At 39.7% G+C, this 19,596-nt stretch overlaps 1 protein-coding gene across 2 annotated transcripts; it reads right to left on the bottom strand.

Annotated features, from left to right (window-relative positions):
* Positions 1 to 6,148: 6,148 nt before the first annotated feature.
* Positions 6,149 to 19,289, bottom strand: LOC141018354 (beta-taxilin-like). 2 transcript variants are annotated; one of them, XM_073493307.1, is made up of 11 exons: positions 19,218 to 19,289; positions 15,691 to 15,916; positions 15,515 to 15,584; positions 14,032 to 14,117; positions 13,690 to 13,827; positions 13,259 to 13,453; positions 12,620 to 12,739; positions 10,778 to 10,852; positions 8,809 to 8,901; positions 8,478 to 8,573; positions 6,149 to 7,500 (listed from the first exon to the last, which is right to left on the bottom strand). In XM_073493307.1, the coding sequence occupies exons 2-11, from the start codon at positions 15,904 to 15,906 to the stop codon at positions 6,565 to 6,567; spliced, it is 2,025 nt and encodes a 674-aa protein (XP_073349408.1). In that variant the 5' UTR covers positions 15,907 to 15,916; positions 19,218 to 19,289; the 3' UTR covers positions 6,149 to 6,564. The 2 variants fall into 2 exon arrangements, with proteins under 2 accessions (XP_073349408.1, XP_073349409.1); XM_073493308.1 differs by lacking the exon at positions 10,778 to 10,852 and adding an exon at positions 10,656 to 10,730.
* Positions 19,290 to 19,596: the final 307 nt, after the last annotated feature.

The following is a 19,596-nucleotide window of genomic DNA, read 5'->3' as shown; positions in this document are numbered from 1 at the left end:
TTGCCACAAACACATCTTGAAATCTCTCTCTCTCTGACATCTCTTAAAAACATCCTCTGGTTTCACACTTACAAATGTTGAAACATCAGCTCGAACAGCGGTCTCTGGCTTGGCAGCTATCTTCCTTAAAGTACCTTGTTTTGTACCTTTGTCGTTACAAACACAGCTGGAAATGTCCTAACGTCTTGTCAAAATAATCAAATGGTTTCACACTTACAATCCCCCTCTTGAACAGTGGTCTCTGGCTTGGCAGCTATCTTACTTGGCGGTTTCTCCACTACAATCCCCTCCCCCTCATGACATTGAAGTCAGCGCTGTTGTACAAGACCAACATTTTATTCTGGCGACTGGGCTGCTTTGTCATGAAGTCTTTGTTAACAAGCAGTTTATTTGCACTAGTCTTGTCACGATGCTGGATTTTGGTTATTGATACTTGACCTTGAAAAATATCGATGTTCATTACCATATTTGATACTACAGGAAACATTCACTCATTTCTACCTCTACGAAGGAGGTAATGGTTTCACCCGTGTGCTTGTTTGTTGGATTGACAGCAGGATTACACAAAAGCCACTTCACAGACTTCCACCAAACTTGGATGAACGATGGGTCTCAGCCCACAATTGACCTCATTAACTTTTGGTGCAGATCGAGATAAAGGGACAGGTCCAGGAACCTTTTCTCACTTTCTTGAACATTGCGAGGACATTTTTTTAACATTTTGCTTAATTTCTCAGGGATTAATGCATGGATCTTGATGAAAATGAAAAATCTTTGCATATTTTGGTGGCTGGTATATATGACCTTCGCAGAGGTATGCGCTCTACCGAGTGCCACTCCAGTTTTGTCTTTAGATTAGGCCTTTAAAAATAGTGTACTGTATGTGTCCATTGTATTGGTAAATCAATACAGCAGAAAATGAGTGGAAACCATTTCAAATATTCTTAATTGTGATGTATTGATACATCAATATTTCTGACAACACTAATTTGCACAGTGATTTAGCTTCCAGCAAGTTATTCCTGGTTCAGTAGCAGTGCTCGTTCAAAAAAGACGTTTTGATGTGCTGGGTGTGTCTGTGTGTTTTAATCCACATACTTCTGGCTATGTGGTGTAAGTAAAGCTGGTTATTTTCACAGATATAGGACGGTTTGCCGATGGCGGCCTCCACCAGCAGACGAGAGCTAATGTGTCTGTCTGTTTAAGACTTTGATGCCGGGTGGATTAAAGAGAGGTTAGCAGGTAGAACATTAATGTCTCCCTCCGTCACTGTAATTTCCCACGTGCATGTTTCAGGCTCATGACAGCGAAAAATGCAGCTCAGCTTAGTTTAATCACCTGCACCGAAGAAACTTTCCTCCTGCATGGAGGCAGGCGTCATGCATGTTTCCTGCAGATAGGCAGGAGTGTGTTTGAGATTCAGGACTGCTTTCCATTTTCCACTAGCCATTTTTGAAGCTGAATCCTCCTTGAAATGAGCTGCAGCTGTAACTGCTGCAAAAGTTGACCTTTATTTTACCTAAATGCAAAAATATTGGTAGTTAATGTCCAATGGCCACATTTACAAGAACGTGGCATCCAGTTACAAGAATGTCTGTCATCAGATTAAAAGTTAAAGATATGGCCAGAATTTAGTTTAAAACATGAAAATGAATGTTACAGTATGTCATATTAGCATGCTAAGCAGCTAGCCATGGCCCGTCCTATCTCGTGATACAACTTTGTACTTCAATAGGCAATCATCTGATGGTGGTAGTAGTTTCAGCTGGGGAATGTATCCATCAGAGAGTTCTCTACTTAGTCGAACAAGAAACTCACAAAATGTCAAGAAAGTAAATACTTTTACACCTATTTTCCTCACTAAACGGAAAAATACAACCATACACCGTCTGAATTCAAGTTTATTTTACGAGCTTAATTGCCTCGCTAAGTCAATGTAAAACACACTTCATTCAAACTGGACATAAACTAAATCAACTGTCACATGTGAAAATATTCCGGCTCTATAGGCGTTTTCACCTGCAGCTGATGTCCGACTCTCTCTCTCTCTCTCTCTCTCCTCTGCTGCTTCATGGCCCTCCTGTCCCCGCCTGCCGTGTCTTCTCATCCCCGGAGTCATACTCATGGTCAGAGCTGCTGTAAATCACCTCTGTACTGCATCCCCTGTCTTCAAACTGACCTCCGTCACTCTCAGAGGCTGTGTTCAGTCCCGGTCTGCTCTCCAGACGTGTTCACTGGGAGGCCGGCCCGTTCCCCACAGTGACCTCCCCCATGACCCGTGGCTAACCAGGCAGCTAATAGTAGATTAGAGTATAGTATAGCGAGCAGCAGTTAGCGTAGTTTTGGAGCTACTTTTGAATTCTGGCCATTTCTTACTTAACTTAGTACTAACTTTAGTACGAATTAACTAAAATTATCAGCAGAAGGTGAAGTAATAACAGTTGTGCTATTATGACATGCATGCATTTAGTTGCAGAGACTGACGTTAGCATGCTTGGACGGTCTCAGTCCAAAGCTTCTGTGCAAGCAGTGTAAAACAGTACCCCGGTGCCCCAAGCTCCCAGGCTGGACCAGTAGCTGCATGGCTAACTGAGCTAACAGGCTAACAGTAGCTAAAGATAGCAGCAGTTACAGGTTATTCTGTTGATATGCTGCCCTGTATTTGTTATGAGTATGAATTCGACAATATTCCAATTCTTACACATTGCACCTTTGGACCTCAACATGACAAACTTTATTTAAGATTATTCCTTAACTAACCTCTAACATGGAAATCAGAGTGTCTCTGCTCAGATGCCTCGTAGATCCACACAGGCTCATTAAGTCACTCTTATCTTCTGTCACAAGGTCGAAACACTTCAAAAAAACTCTTTGCTTCTGCCTCGAATCAAATCCCCCTCTCATATCTCTGTCCCCCTTTCCTCCTCCCTCTATTAGGCGCTTATCTTACATTTTTAAAATCCTTTGTACTTCTCCTCTCAACTGTTTCTTGTAATACTCCACTTTCTTTTTTCTCGCTCAAAACGTCTGAAAAACACCTCCCTTCCTTTTCTCCTGTGTGAGAGTAACCTCTGACCCCTGCACTCAGTTATTGTTAAGAAATTAAAGATTTTTCCACTGTTAAACTCATTTGAGTCACTCTGGATCAGATCTGCAGCTTAGCGCCAGAAATAAAAACCACACCAGTGGCTCTGAATGAACATTTGACCTATTTAAAAATGCAATAATAACCTTATATATACAGTATATACACATTCATTCTTTGAAAGCTAAATTATGCTTCTGTATTAGTTTGCCTGGCAGCACACAAACACATTCATTATTTAATATAGGTATTTAAATTTTACACGTTTTACAGTTCAGTGTTTCACCTGAAAAGTTAACTACGACCAGTGGAAAAGAGATTTATTGACAGCAAAACAATTGTTTACTAAAATTCTGAAAAGTACAAATAATAATCCAGCAAATTTATCCACAAGTCCACACATCGGTCCGATCCACAAAAAACGTATCTATTAGAAACGGTACCCTGCTACTTACCTAACCCTCATCAATAGGGGATGCTAGGGCGCCGCCCCTACTGTCCCACATGAAGAAGAATCATATAATTCATTGAATCATTGAATAAGACTTGATATTTTCAATTGAGCAACCTTAATATTATACAGTTAGTGAGTAACTAAGTTCTAAGTTGTGTAAAGTTACTGAGAGGTGACCCGGGCACAAAAGTCTTTGACCATAGCTCCTTGTTTTAAGTTGTACATGCTCACTTCACTCGCTATAATACAAGACATAGGAGCTCACTGGGCGCTGACTTTCACCACCCCAAGGCCGCGACAAACAGTGCAAAAAGGAGTTGATGTAGGAGCAGATGTCGTAGAAGTTCGTAGAGAGTTGGAGAAGCCTTGTGTGATAGAGTGAGTTGTGGGTTAGGGATCTGAAGACATCGAGGAGGTTGACAAAAACAGGCACATGTTGTCTAAAATAATAGACTGTAATGTTCTGTGGTGCGTTTGAGCTAGCCCTGCGTGACCATGATGAAAGTGTACGCTCAGAAGATCTGGGTGTTTTCAGAGGACTGGTGGATTTTGTAGCATCACTAGATGCAGCAGTACCAGAACATGTGCAGGGTGCTGCTGTGTTTAAAGGAACATCTGATACAGGACAGAATGAACTCTCAGTTTTGAGAGAGCCATCATTGAAGAAATCAGGAGTGATGAATTTGTTTGAAGCTAAAATGTCGAGAAATTGCTGTTTCCAGCTTCTTGAATATATTTTTTTTGCTGCTGTTCTTCTTGTCATTTATGATGGTAAATGAAGAGTCTTTAGGTTTTGGACTGATGGTTTGACAAGCAGGGCTCTGGGAATTTGTGTTTGCAAAACTTCTTGAGTTATTAATGAGGGTCATTTTAATGTGGTAATTATAGTTTTGTGTGGAAAAACCATATCAGACAAACAATACTGTTCCAAGCAGAGTAATTTTCATTTATTTAAATAGACTGGTGTGATGCACAGTTAGTGTGCTCTGGCACGTTCTACTGGTGATACATGGTTATAGCACATCTATAAGCGTTATCTAGCTAGCATTATCGTAATTCGGAAAGAGAAAATGGTGTCGGTACATCTCTAATCAAAGTGTTGCGTCAAATGACAGAAAATTGACTATCATAGTTTTAAAAAATGATTTACTGTATATGGGCACCACATTGTAGACTGTCAATCAGGGTTGCCAGGTCCATGGTTTTCCCGCATAATTGGGCTACTTGTGAAGTAGTCCACAATAAAATGGAAGAGCAACTATTCAAACACAGTGGCCTCTCCATAAAAACAACCATGTGCCTCCTTTACCACATTCCTAATGATGTCGTTAAATTCATCAATGCACATAAATGTGTCTAATTTAAGATCTCTTTGCAAGTTATTCCCTGACCAAGGTGCTAAGTATGAAAATGCGCCTCATCTGAGGTTCATTTAGTGGCTGTTGTGGAACCGTTGATGATATCATATGATCTTCATCAGCAGATGCAGTCATCCGGAGAAGACCTTCAAATGAAAATTGGAGCATCTGCATTAAATAACAACAGACTAGATGTCGCCTGCTGGTGAAGGTCAGGGGATACGCTAGCAGCTAAACTGCCTTCATATTAACATCTACAAAAAAATTCAATTCATCTTATTAACCACCAACATAGAGGTATTAGTATAGAGTATGTGTTTGTAAGTAAGTTATATATATTTATAGATATTCACAAAATGAGTGAATACTGCCATGGTGGCAGGATTCATTGTTATTCAGTGGTGTTTCAGTTCCTGTAACCTCATGATAAAAATAAAACTGATTCAGCATTAAATGTGTCCAAAACCTTGAAATTGTCCAGAAATTCCCTGAAAATCAATGAGAAACCTCCAAACCTGCATCATGTAGTACAGATATGATATGAAGAATAATGTCTCCATCTAGTGGCTGTAAGATTGTACTGCAGTCTGAATGGAATAACAGACAGGTGTAAAACCCTTCACCTGTACGTGAAAACAGCTCCATCTAGTGGACATAATGTTGTACTGGATCATCAGGAATATATTTTCAAGCTTTTGACAGTACAGGTCTTAATACTTAAAAAAAAAGTTTGATGTGTGAAACAGTGAAAAAAAAGGTTTCTTTTTATTGTTGGTGTTTGTTATTGTAATACTCATTTTGACCATGTATGAATTAGAGTGAATTATTTTTATTTTTTATTTCAGGGGGAAAAAACTAAAATGTTCATTAATAAAACTGAGTGAAAGGAGTTTTCAGGAGAACCTTTTCATCTGTGAAACCAAGCAAAAAAAAAGAGGAAATTTCAGGAGAAAATGTTATGTAGGTTTAGGAAAAGATGCTTTGGGTTAAAATACTCCCCTTTACTACGTGGTAGAAAGGACAACCTCTCCCAGGAGTGTTTTGACGTCTTTTTCCCAAGTCACAGAGCTATGAGGTTACAAAAACGTGATTGTTGAGTGGCAGTGATGAACCTGGAGTAACATTAATTATACACAATAAAGTGATATCAGATCGTGCATCATTAAGGGTCCTCACAAGTACGGCACTAAGAAACATGTTCATATATTATATCATTCTATATACAAAATAAAATAACAAATGCCAAAAATGTAAAATTGTCAAAAAATCACTTTATTGGAGTTGCTATAATGCATCATGGGTTCACTCCATAGATACAAGCAGTGATTTGTTTTGGTATTTTGAGCACTTTTACTCCGTATGACACTTTTGTTGAAAGTTTTCTGGCAGAAACTTTTAGTGTTACTTCTCTTTCATTTAGACTTCATTGAGACTCTGTTCATTCAGAAGTTTAAACTGGAAAATACAGTTGCTTTATTTGTCCGTCCTCATCTGGTGACACTGAATCTTGAGGAAACAACATTGAAAACTTCAGCTGCACCAGTCGGGACAAACTAAAGATTTAAACCGTTATAAAAGGCACAAAAGCACCACACAGTTTCAGCTACACAACCACACACGCTATTCTCAAATAACACCACACACACACCTCCTGCACGTCCTTAACTTTAGCTTGCATTCTTGGCGGTCCTCTTCTTCTTCTTCTTTGGTGTTTGCTTCTTAGAAGAGTTGGCATTGGAGGAGGCAGTCGTTTCAGGTGAGTTTTCCGACTCTGTCTTGGTTTGTGCTTCTTCTGCTGCTTGTGCTGGTTCAGCCTGGACCTTCTCTTCTTCCACTGGGATCACTGGTTTGACCTCACCAGTCTCGACCGATACCTCAGCCTCTGCTGCTTCTGGCTTCAGGTCGGTTGGTGGATTGGTCTCGACTCTCTCAGGCTCTGATATTGCTACAGAAGGTTGCTGCTGGATCTCCTCAACTGGTTTCACGGGTTCCACCTTTTTCTCCTCCACCTGGGGATGAACTTCTACTGCTTCTTTTTTTATGTCTGCGGGCATCATTTCAGAAGTGTTCTCCACAGGCACGGCTGGCTTTGGGACCTCCGGCTGTGAGAGAACTGGTTCTGTGGCCTCTGGTTTTACTTCCACCACCTGCTCAGCGACTGAGACCACCTCCTCCTTGACCTGGATTTTGGTTTTGAACTGGGTGAACGCAGAAGCCATCAGATCTTCTTCAGGGTCTAAATCATCCTTATCCTTTTCATCATCATTGTCACTGCTGGCAGCCAACAAGGAGTCGGCAAACTCCTGCAGCTTGGTTTGCTGCTCCCTCAGACGGCTCATGTCCTCTGTCAGGACTGGGTCCTCTTCCTGGATCTCCTGGAGCTCCACAGGGGTCAGCAGGGTGGACTCAGAACTTTCAGCGTCAGGGACGTCATCGGGGTTGGAGCTGCCAAACACCTTTGATGGGATGTTGGAGTTGGCGGTGCGGACTTGCTTGATCTTGGCATAGAGGACAACCCTCTCCTTTTGGAGGATATTACACAGCTTCTCCAGCTTCGAAATCTTCAGGACGAACAGGTCGTACTCTCTGGCTTTATCTGCTCTCTGGAACAGACGGAGGAGGGACGGAGAACATGAGAATACAACTAGAAAAGTAAGACAAATATTTGTCTTTCTAACACAATAATGTAAATTGATCATCTTCTCCAAAAACAACAAACAGGAAGTACTATGCTGAGAGTCCATCTGGGACCTCATGGTGCATTCAGGTGCACCTCTTAAAATCAGAAATTTTGTTTTTTCGAAAAAGTGATAGTTTCTATTTTTTTCTCATATAACTTTGTTGAAATACATAACCCTACACCATTATGGTCTTAAAGAAGCCCTGAGGGGTGAGTGAGAAATGATCCATTCTCTAACTTTGATCTAAATGATTTTCTCTCCTGTGTATATGACTTATGATCTGGTGGGAAGTTTTTTTTTTTCTTTCTAGGTTTTTTCCATCTCTGAAAATGTGAAAAAAAAAAAATTCAGGTGAAAAGATTTTATATATTTTACACAGAAAACATGGAACAGGAACTCATAAAGATGATCCTGACAAAACTTGTTCTAGATCCTAAAATAATAACTAAATAATATCCAATTTATTTCTACATTCAGTGGGCAGGTTTAAAAAATGATTTTAAAACACATACCAAAGTACAACATGTGATAAATCTGAAGTAGTGTTACTGCAGCATTTTAAATAATTAAATATTATATTATTATTATTTTTATTTGCTGCTCTGCCCCCCACCTCAGCCACATTATATTCAGATGCTTTGAACTTTAATCTATTTAAGATGAACAACTCGTGAAAGTGTGGTAGAAATGACGCATCACTGCTAATTGGAATCGTTTTGTTAGTTTTGGTTAAAAAACATTTAAATTTTGTCACTTTGCTCACTTTTGCTCCTGAGCTAAGCAACTGCATCACCGTTCAGTTCAGTGGTACGTTCAGTCTGTTGCTGGTTCACACTGTTACATTTAGTTCAGTATAAGCAGGTTAATCTTAACTCAGCAGCCAGCAGCCATCAACGTACCTCTTCCATCATGTCTGTCAGAGCCTTGTTGCAGTTCTCAAACCTCGTCTTCCACAGATTTGACTCTTTATCCATTTTCTTCATCTTATCTGACATCTAAGAGGGGGAAGAGTTTAAAAACACATGACTGCACTGACAACATCTGAAAACCCTTGACATGTACAAGGTAAAACCAAATGTGTGCTGCTGGTTTAGAAACATGGATTGCTCAAGGACTGGCAAAGAAAATTGAACTGAAAAATGATTCTACAGAAAGCTCTGTTTCATTTTTCATGAAATGATTAAACCATGTTAACGTCACATATTTGGATTCTGAGAGTTCACCACCTACATTATCCATCTCCTTTTTGAAGCGGGTGTAGATTTCATTGCTTTTAGCCAGAGTTGCCTGAAACTCGTCGAACTTCTGAGCATACAGCGTCAGCTGTGAACAGACGGAAAGACGACAAAGTCAGACTGAGCCACAGACAGACATGAAGGTAATATTCAAGACTCACATCAACCTTCTGGACTTTAGAAAACAGCTGAAATATTCTGTCATATCATGTTTTTCTTCTTCTTTATTTGCTTTATTTATTGAAAAATCCTTTAAAACGTCAAGGAGACCCAACTATAATCCCTCAAAGACAGCCCATCACGAGGACATGATTACATATCTAAAGAAGCAGAACCTGGTTTTGGCTCTGACTCATGGGAAACATAAGGTACTGGGTAATGACAGGCTCTCCAAGTGATGAATTACAAATTGCACAAGTCATTAATTACGAGCCTTACACACCGCTGGAGGCCATTAATCATTCATACCTGCAGGATTTTGCATTAACGTTACAAAAGAGCGAGTCCAACCTAATATTCACTTCATCCTCAGCAGTCATCACATAAATTAACTCATTTACAGAAAGAAAAGAGGAAATAGCTGCTTTTTGGTTTGTAAGTCAAGTCATTCAGTCTGGATACAAGGCTGTTTTCATCCTGAGTTGAACAAACTGATCGATCGCATGCTGGTTAAACTGTGGCTCAAACCAGTTTACATTCTTTATCTGACTGAGAAAGAACTTATACTAAGTTGGTGTGTTTCAGAGCCAGTCTCAAGTCCTTGAAGGCAGGTTTCAATAAATTTCGAGTCAAGATGCAAACTGAGACTCCTGAGTGTTTTCATCTTGTGGTGTTTGGACATTTTAACAGATAAAAACACGAAACTGAAACGTTTTTTCTTTCAAATCTCAACTCAAACGTCTACAGGTTGTCAAGTCTCACGTCATTCAAGTCCAATTCCTCGTTTCTGTGACTTGCCCTCTGTGGTGGGATTTCACTCGAGTACTACCCTCCACCAATTTTCCACATTAAAGTGTGTTAACAGGTCTTGGGGAGTACTACTGCAATTGTAAAAAAAGAGTGGTATAAAGCCTTTTGCGGCTCCAGAGGAAGCTGCATCTGCATAAATTGCCTCCAGCGATGGCACACTGGTTAAGTTGCATTGTGGGTAGGGGCAGGGTTTGAATAGCAGTCCACCGGTGTGACTCGTTATGGACAGTTTAAAAACAAATGGTCAGAATGGATGCAGCAGAACCAGAGATGTCACCTTTTAAATTCCACACATCTTTTGTCCTTTTCAGTACCTGCCGCCTACATTACCCACAATACAATTTAGCCACCGAGTGACATCACTGGCCAGTTGGGAGTATATTTTTTCGGTTTATTTCTTCTTTTAATTACATGGTATTTTTATGGTTTTAATCATCTATTGTTATTTGCTTTATTTCTCTTTTATTACTTTGCATTTTATTACTGTGTTTGTTGAGAAGCACTGTGTAACTCTGGTTATGAAATAAACGTATTATTATCATTATTATTCTTAATATAATATATTTTTGGATTAAAGATTCAGTATTCTCCCATGCGAGGTTTATTCCCAGCACAGTTTTAAACTTCATGTTGAATCAGAATCTACAAAAACATATAATTTTACCTTTTAACTGAATCAATGAAAACTTTACAAACTCTATCCAGGTGGTATGTTACTGCAGTATAGGCCTGTGTTTTGTGAGTAATGTCAGTATTGCTGCCGTTGCTAACCAATGCTAACATTCATCTCATCCCTGCTGCTGCGCCGCTGTCACCAGGTGTGTGCTAGCTGTCCTCGCTGTCAGCGTGTTAGTTCTGTCAGTGAGTATTCACCTGTGCCTGCATCACAGTCTCCTGCTCTCTGAGTGTCTTAGCCTGCAGTTTCCACTCAGCAGCCTGAACCAGTAACTGGTTAGAAGAGAACAGACGGAGACACATTACAGACGTTTCTTTACCTTCTTCTTCATGGCCAGCTCCTGCTCCTTCATAGCGAAGCATTTCTTTGTTTTGTCAATAGCCTCCCTAAGCAACTACGGCAACAGAGACAATACACAGTCAATCTGGGTGAGCTTCACACATTAACGAGGACTAATGTGTTAATGAAAAACAAAAAGAGACTACAACAACTACAGAAACTACAACAACTGAGAAGAAGCATAAACATGTGTAAACAAAGAATAATCAAATTGTCTTTTCAATGGATGTTAATTAACCTTAAGTCAAGCCTCTAATTCTAACATCACAACACAGTTAATTGATTTTAAAGGAACGGTGCAGCTCAAAAATGTGAATTCAGTCATTTTCCCCTCCTCCCATGCTGATGGGGTCCACAAAACATTTCTGATCCCAAACTGATTTAAAATTATGTTATTTACAACCTTTTTTTAAGCTGAAATCATCACTGTAGCTGCTAAGCTAAAAGTGTTTGCCTGCACCCCGTCTGAAATGGGTTTCTTTGGTTGTTTTTTACATTTTAAAACAAGTCTCCAGCTACTTCAGTTGTTTAGGAGAATGCTGCAGCGCTGTTTTGCTGTGAAGCTCCAGAAATGAGGTAATGACTGGATTGACATTTTTGGGTGAACTGATCCTTTTAGGCATATTCATAAAATAAAATGAAAACAAACATATATCAAATATCAAACAACATGGCATGACAATGTCAGCTTAAAAAAAATAAAAAAACTCCTGATCCTGATATGTTTAAAAATGAGAAACCATGACACCACCAATGACTTTTAAGTCGCTCCACTGTAGTGGAAACTGACTCGTACTGTAAATATTCTAAATAGGGCTGTCAAAGTTAATACTAGTTAGCAATAATAACGGATTTATTATATCGTTTGAGCGTGCAGTACCTTTGAGGTTATTCTGGAGAATATTATGGACAGTATTTGTCATTGTTTTGGATTGTTGCAATAATAATAAACACACATTTGCATAAAGCAATTATATTTGTCCCCTCCCATGTTGAGAAGAGTATTAAAAACTTTAAATATATCCCTTTAAGGTACATTTAGAACAGATGAAAAATGTGTAATTAATCAATTAGAACTATTGATGGTTACGAAATGGAGAGTATGAAAATCAAACATTCGTCAGCCAAAACATCAGACTACCTGACAATGTGTAGGACTGAGACCATGATAGTCAAGTCCTGGTTCTTCTTGTTAACAGGTTGGTTAATCATTGGGCACAAGAACATATGTGATGTTGCCGTTTTACAGTTTTGGTTAATCATCAGTAGCTGGTAGAAAACGAAACACTCCCCGTCGGGGAATCGAACCCCGATCTTCCGCGTGACAGGCGGAGATACTGTCCACTATACTAACGAGGATGGAATCTGCCGTCAGTTTCGCTCATCTGTGTTCTGCTTAGGCCGGTTCAGTCTCACAGGCGCACTGTTCCACTTCTTTGATATTCTCCCACAACTTCAGAGAGCTTTAATTTGTGCTAGCATGCAGTGATGAGGTGGACCGTGCCGCGGGAAGGGTGTCCCTGCACTGAGCAGAGGATGGTGATAGTCACCATTGATTGCAGTGTAACAACGATCCAAAGTATTCTCCTCGTGGTCGCGCATTTCAGAAACTGTCCGTATGTGGGGAGTTCATGGATTCGATCGCTTTTTTTATTATCACGATTAAATATTTGAATCTATGTGGAGGACATAATCTGAATGAAGATTCTCATCAATTTACATCACGCTCTTTGTATTAAGTCTCCTTAAGTTTGAGTTATTTTTACACAGGCTGTATGATGACTCAAATAAAATGTCTGATAGTTTTGAAGTTCAAACTCACGTATTCCTTCTCTCTCTTGTGTTTCTCCTCGGCCTCGGCCAGCAGAGCGTTGGCCTGCTGCAGTTTGGCTTCAGTCAGTTTTTGCTGCAGGTCGCGGCGGTCGTTGATCTTCTCCAAACTCTGCAGAGACAAACAATCTCAATCTCAAACAGTGACTCTCTTTACCCATTAATCTGTTGATAACTTTGTCCATCAATAGATGAATTGTTTGCTCGGTAAAGTTTCAGAAAATTGTAAAATAATTAAATATTCATTTGAAATGTCCTCGTTAACATATTCAAATTAGTTTTCCAACCAAAATATTCAGTTTTTTATCATAGACCAAAAGAACCAGCAAATATTCACATCTGATTTATGAATTATCAAAATAGTTGCAATCTTGCATTTGTAATTGGTCAATTTTTGGACTAAAAGACAATAATTAAAGGTGCTATATGTAAAAATTGGCCACCTTTTGAATTTATCCCCCCCAAAATATGCAACATATCACCAGAGAAACTGCTAACTGCTCCCTTCTGTAGTTGCCATTAGCTCTTCTTCCTCTTAACTCCAGAAAGTATGTGGGAATCTAAAACATAAGGCTTATTATGACCTGTAAAGACTTGACCTTTGTTGACCTTTGACCTTTGCCCCTCTTACCTCCTCCCTCAGCTCACACTGGTTCATGAGACCCTCCAGTTTGTCAGTCAGGTTGGTGTTTTCGTGGCACAGCTTGTCGTTTCTGGCACTGTGCTGCTCGATCTGAGCCTGGATTTCTGTAAGACTCATCTGGAAGTGGTTGGCCATCTCCGTCCTCTTCTCCTCATCCTCCCTGCAGCGCTGAAGGGTCTCTTCCTGAAAGGGGGGGAGGGGGGCGGAGATGGGCCAATGGATGGTAAAAGAATGAAGGGTTCAACTGTTGATTTGACTTTATCTTGCACTTTATTTCAAAGAAATTCTCCAAAAATTATAGAATTATGGAAAATTTAAAAGTCAATTACCAGTATCTGTCTCGGACATGTAAATTCATTTAGACATTTTACGCAGTACGTACAGTAGCTACTCAGACACCTCCAGCTCCACCTACATACCCTCAGTGTGTCGTAGTGTCCCTGCAGCTCTCTGCACAGAGTCTCCAGTTTGCTGCGAGCTGTGATGCTGCGCTGACTTTCAGCCTGCAGCTGCTGGAGGACGCACAGCTTCTTCTCATCACTGCGCCGCAAGGCTGCCTGCACACACACACACACACACACACACACACACACACACACACAGGTGGAAGATGAGAAGTTTGTTTTTTACGCCCCGTTATGTCTGTAATTATTACACATGAAAAATATTATATTAACTGGATAAAAGACGTCGTCTCAGACACAAAACACTGTGAATGTCTGAGCTGTAGAAGTCTCCATATGTGAGAAACACATTCTCACCAGTTCAGCATATTTCCTGACCAGCTCTTTCAGTTTCTTATCTGGAGAAGAGAGCTTCTTCAGACTCTGAATGATGAGAGACTCTTCTGTAGAGAGACAGGGAAGAAGCCGCAAGTTTATTTTATCATAGACTAGCAGCAGTGGAATACAGTACTCAGATCAAAACACACTTAAAGTACCCAGAGTTAAATCAAAGTAAAATTACTCATTAAGCCTCATTTATTGACACTTTTGATGAGTGATGCTCATCAGAAAAATGTCTTTACATGTTGTATTTGATGGCGTGCACCCTGAGAATCTTTTCTTTTCACGGACACCGTCTTTAATTGTGCAATGTGATTGGGTCATCATATTGTATATCACGTAGCATATCACGGGTAGCATGGTGTTTGAGACGACTGAAACCTTTTGCTGAAGGATAAATTTAAAATGATGCGCAGTTCTTTAAGTTCTGTTGAGTTAGTTCTGTCAAAAAGCGTTGAGCTCCCATTTCACAATAATAATTTATATAAATAAATTAAATTATTAACAGAATGTGAAGGAATAACAGTATTGATATTTTGACTTCTGTGGACTGTGTTGTGGAGATAACTTCTGAAGTTAGCATGCTAACCAGCTAACTCCGTCCCGGTCCAAAGCTCCTGTTTTAGCAGTGGAAACACTGACACTTTGCCGCTTCTCCAAGTTTCCTGTCCAGACCGCTAGCTGCACGGCTAACTGAGCTAACCAGCTAACGGCAGCTACAGTTGGCAGCAGTTAGCGGTTTATCTGGTGATATGATGCCCCCTGTTTGTTTTGAGTATGAATAACCTAATAATAATAATAATAATAATAATAATAATAATATATAATAATATATCACACGATTTGGTTTATAATCATTGATAGATTTATGTACATATCACTTTAATGTTGCAGCTAAAGTTGTAACTGAAATGAACCTCTGAAAAGTGGAGTGGAAGTATAAAGTAACGTAATAATATAAAGAAAATTAACACAAATATAAAGTTAAAAAAGGGAAATTGTACTAAAGTACAAGTAGCTTAAAACTGTACTGAAGTACAGAACTTTAGTGAGTGTACTTAGTTATTACTACTAATACGCAAAAATAAGGACTTTTCACGACACAGGAGCTCATTCAAACTGCATAAACTGTCCAACAGCTGTCGAGAGAATTAATAACTGATTTCCACAAAGAAAGAAATGTTTTCATATTTTCAGTTTTTTGACTCGAGTATTTCTCACTCTGGCTGTATTTGGTATCAGTTCTTTCATTCTGTGTATGGTGTATAAGTACTTTTCTAAGACTATGTTCCAGCAGTAAGTGGAAACAACTTATTTAAGTTTAAACCAACTCTTAGTATAACACAACAAAAGTGTACATCCAATAGCATCATGGGAAATGTAGGATTCAGTGTTTTTGGTGTAAAAGATTTCTACTTTTTCTTTTTCTCTTTTGAACATTAGCATCTTGTTGTCTCACCTTTCTCCATGGCAACTGCGATGTCATCTTTTGCCTCCTTCTTCTTTTCTGTCTCCACCTCCACCCCACTCTGATACAATCACACATATGAAGCATTGTTTACATTCCCACATGTCCACAGTAGTTACACGTTATTTATACATATTGTTTTGATGTGTAAATCAGGTCTGCGTCACCTGTTTGTCCAGCATGCTGGCTGCAGAGCCGTAGGTGCTGATGATGTCCTCCAGCCGCCTGCTGAACTCCTCCATGGGGTTGATGTAGTCGGAGGAGGAGCTGCAGGCTGCAGGAGGAGCTGCTGCCTCACCGTCAGTGTCCGGAGAGGAGGAGGAGGACTCCATGTCTGACTGGGGGGGTACCAACACTTCAGTTGTTTTCACCGATGTCTCCATCCTCAGAGCTCTGGGAGGAACAAGATTTATAACTTACAGATTTACTACAAATGAAAACTAGTTTCTTGGCTAATGCTGACATGTTTGCAGTCATTAACATGCACTGTTCCTGAGAAATGATCTGGATAAATACATTAAATATAAACAAAGAGTCAAATGAGCACAATTTGCGAAATGTAACTCCACCACTACACCTGACACCAGTCTACAGTTTGCTTCTGAAAGGTGGACATTTAATCTGCTTTAAAGTGGCTGGTAGTATGTTTTGAGTCCCTCAGCTATGTCTCATGACATCTTTTCACCTTGTTATTAGTTATTAATTCTCATATTCTTGTATATTTTTTAAAACTTTTATACTTCCTGTTCAGTTCGGAGTGGAAGGAAAAAGAAGACATTCACTGAACACAATCTAAAAAAGTTCCAATTTCATCTTTTATGTTCTCTCGCTTTCTTTTTGTTATGAAATAAAAATGTACAAACATTCAGGTAGGCATTTAACTAAAGAGATAATAAGATGATATAATATTCTAAAGGAGCACTGTGTAGTTTTGGAGAAGAGAAAGATCTTTCATTGACTATGCCTGAACTATGGTATTAGTATTTGGGCCGGGGGCGAGAAAAGAAAATGTGAGGAGGAAATTGTTTTGTTCATTATGCACTCCAAGAAAAAGTCGAAATGTCGAGGATAAACTTAACATTTCAAATTTAAAGTCGACCTTTTGAGACCTTAAAGGACAACCCAATTTATACTGTTTTACTTTGTTTATATGTGGCGGACCCTGCCTCCTTTCTAGCTTCAAACAGAGTTCTGGGACCTTATTTTCCTCCGAGAACAGCTTGTTTATTCACTTATGGAAAAAAACAAACATATTTCTGAGTTTGTATTATTACCTCATTAATATTGTAATGAGTATGTAAGTAATCAACAGGCCTTTTTTAGACAGAGATTCCTCAAAAACAGCGAAACGAAGGCTCGCCTCTACGCCGCCTTTGTTTGTTCACACTGAACCAAGCAGCTCAGCTTAAAGCCGCTGCAGTGTGTCATTTCATACAGCATGCTGGCATTGCAGAACCAGACAGGCTTGATGGTACACATCAAACTGTTGAGATCTGTGTGTTTATTCAATTTGTTTCCACCTGTTAAATGTCTCAGCAAACTGTTTCTAATCATATGGACGCTGTAATAAAGTGTTGTCATTGAGGTCCTGACCCACCATTCATCGTGGAAAGTGACGAAGAAAATGTTTTTGCTCTAAATGACATAATTACATAATCACCATCAGTAAACAGGACGCTGTCTGACTCTCACTCCAGGAGAGGGATGCTGTTTTCTGGGGGGAGTTCACTGAAGACTGGGTCGGGAGGACTGACTGTCGCAGTGATTTTTCCTCATTAAATTTAGTGGTTTTTTTCTACATAAGTTGCCAGAGACAGTAACTACAACAACACAATAGTGGAAGGAGACAAAGACGTGCGTTTAAGTCTTTTGCTCGAAATCATGTCACATAATCTTGCCCAATCCGCCCCCCTGTTGTAAATGTGATTTTTAATACTGACCAGTATGATGACCGTTATAGTTTCTAGGGGTCGCTGGCTTCTGACATTTGATCTTGTTACTTTTGTCTGTGTGTGTGTGTGTGTGTGTGTGTGTGTGTCCTGTGGAATATATCCAGTATGTTTCCAGTGGCTGTTTATCCTCACAGCTCTGTGTCATGACGGCTGTTGATATTATTGTATCTGGTGAGTTAAAATTAGCCGTCTAAGGCAGCAGCCCCCACTCTGTCACTCACACACACACACACACACACACACACACACACACACACACACACACACACCAGACCACACCTGTTACCGTCTCATCTATTCTGAGAGCGTCCAAATATGGTCAAACCGCCACACACATTATGAACACACACAAATACTGCAGGAAACATGGGAATTTGTGTTGTTTTGTATGCTTTTTATAATAAACCCTGCCCCCCTCCCCTGCTGTAATAAGCTCGCAAAGAAAAATCAGGCTCTGCCCACTGAGTTATGCAACCAGTCACAGTCCCTCCTCCTGACTCTCAAGCTGTCAACGCCTTCAAAAAAACCAACCTGTAATAAAATCTCTACCTGCTGAATCCAAACTCAAAATGTGTGTTCAAACCCTGACTCATAAACAGAAGGGGTCGGACAAAATAATGGAAACACCACATGAAAAGGACACACGACAAAGGGAGTCCTGTTGGGCGAAAAGCTAAGCTAATGTAGACGAAATAAGACAATATTTTATATTCTTTTCAGGTCAAACTTATTGTCCTCATGTCCAAAATGAAAACTAAAGGACTTAAAAAAAAGCTCCCTTGTTTGTTGTTGTTTTCCTGACTCTTATGAACGTCTGTATTATTGAGAGGAAACCCAAGAGTTGGAGATTTTCCTCCATTTGCCACTCTCTCTCTGTGTCAAACCATATTTCTGCTTCCAAAGCAGCTCAAAAGTTGTAAGCAAACGCCTGCACACTGCCAATTAATTGTAATTAATTAAAGACAATTAATTATAGTCAAGATGAGCAACAGAAACAATCAGTAAACATTTTTACCATCTGTCAGAAGTAGGTGGAATCAAGAAAAACAAAGACTGTAAATGTTTGTAAACCAGGAAATGAACATGAACTTTTACACCAAAAAGATGTGACGACTAACAGACCAAAAGACCAAGAAGAAGCTACAAACTCTATAGTAATAGTAATCTATGTGCTGTCAGAAGCCCAAAAACAGCAATAACACTTACATGTCTTATTTTTGAGATATTTAGTAAAATATAAAATAATCTAAAACACTCAGTTTCTGTATCATATCACACATTTCTCTATCAGTTTCCAGCCACAATCCACCACGTACAGTACCATCAAATTTAGATTTATTCAGTCTTTAAATGTGAGTACTATAATTCTGCTAATGTCACATCAGAGTGTGACTGAAAGCTCTTTAAGCTGTAAAGTGAGGACATTATTTTATAATTATTATTTTATAACTGACTCTGTCAGTCAGGACAATGACGAGGCAACTTGTTGTGTCATGGCGGCCATAATGGACGTTCTCCATGTGTTTCTCTTCATGTTAGTACACTACATTAACCAGATTAGCAGAACAGAAGTATTCCTAAAACAACCAGCAGGTCGTTTTATTGACTATAAGGTAAAAACTTTCACAGAAGTAGCAAAAGTTGTAGTTGAAGTTGTTGGATTTTGGCAAAGACAAAACACAAATATCCGAACAAACACTTGACTGAAACAAGAGATTTTAAAAAGGAGAAAAGTGTCTTACCAGGATCAGTGGAGTGAAGGAGAGGAGGTGAAGAAGAGACGGATAGAGGCAGAGGAAGGAGAGAGGGAGGAGGAGGGGGAGGAGGAGGGGGAGGGTCCTGCTGATGAGCCAAACGACAGCTGACCCCCAAAATAACCCGAGAGGCTTAACTCACATGTACAGTGTGTGTGTGTGTGTGTGTAGGTGAGTGTTCTGACAGTGAATAGAGGAGGGTGGGCTGTAGAAAAGCTTCCGCTCTGATTTTTGAAAACTTCAGGTTTTAATGCACTGCAGGGCTACACTACACTCTAGCCACTTTGGTGCCTTAGGTAAGATTCACCATCGCCACAATATATGGACAACAGCCATCGAAAACACCATCAAATATCAACCATCAATA

The sequence above is a fragment of the Pagrus major genome, chromosome 22 (genome assembly GCF_040436345.1).
Source record: "Pagrus major chromosome 22, Pma_NU_1.0".
Lineage (NCBI taxonomy): Eukaryota > Metazoa > Chordata > Actinopteri > Spariformes > Sparidae > Pagrus > Pagrus major.
Note: the sequence above shows the minus strand (reverse complement) of the source record. Positions and strands in the feature narration are given on the sequence as shown.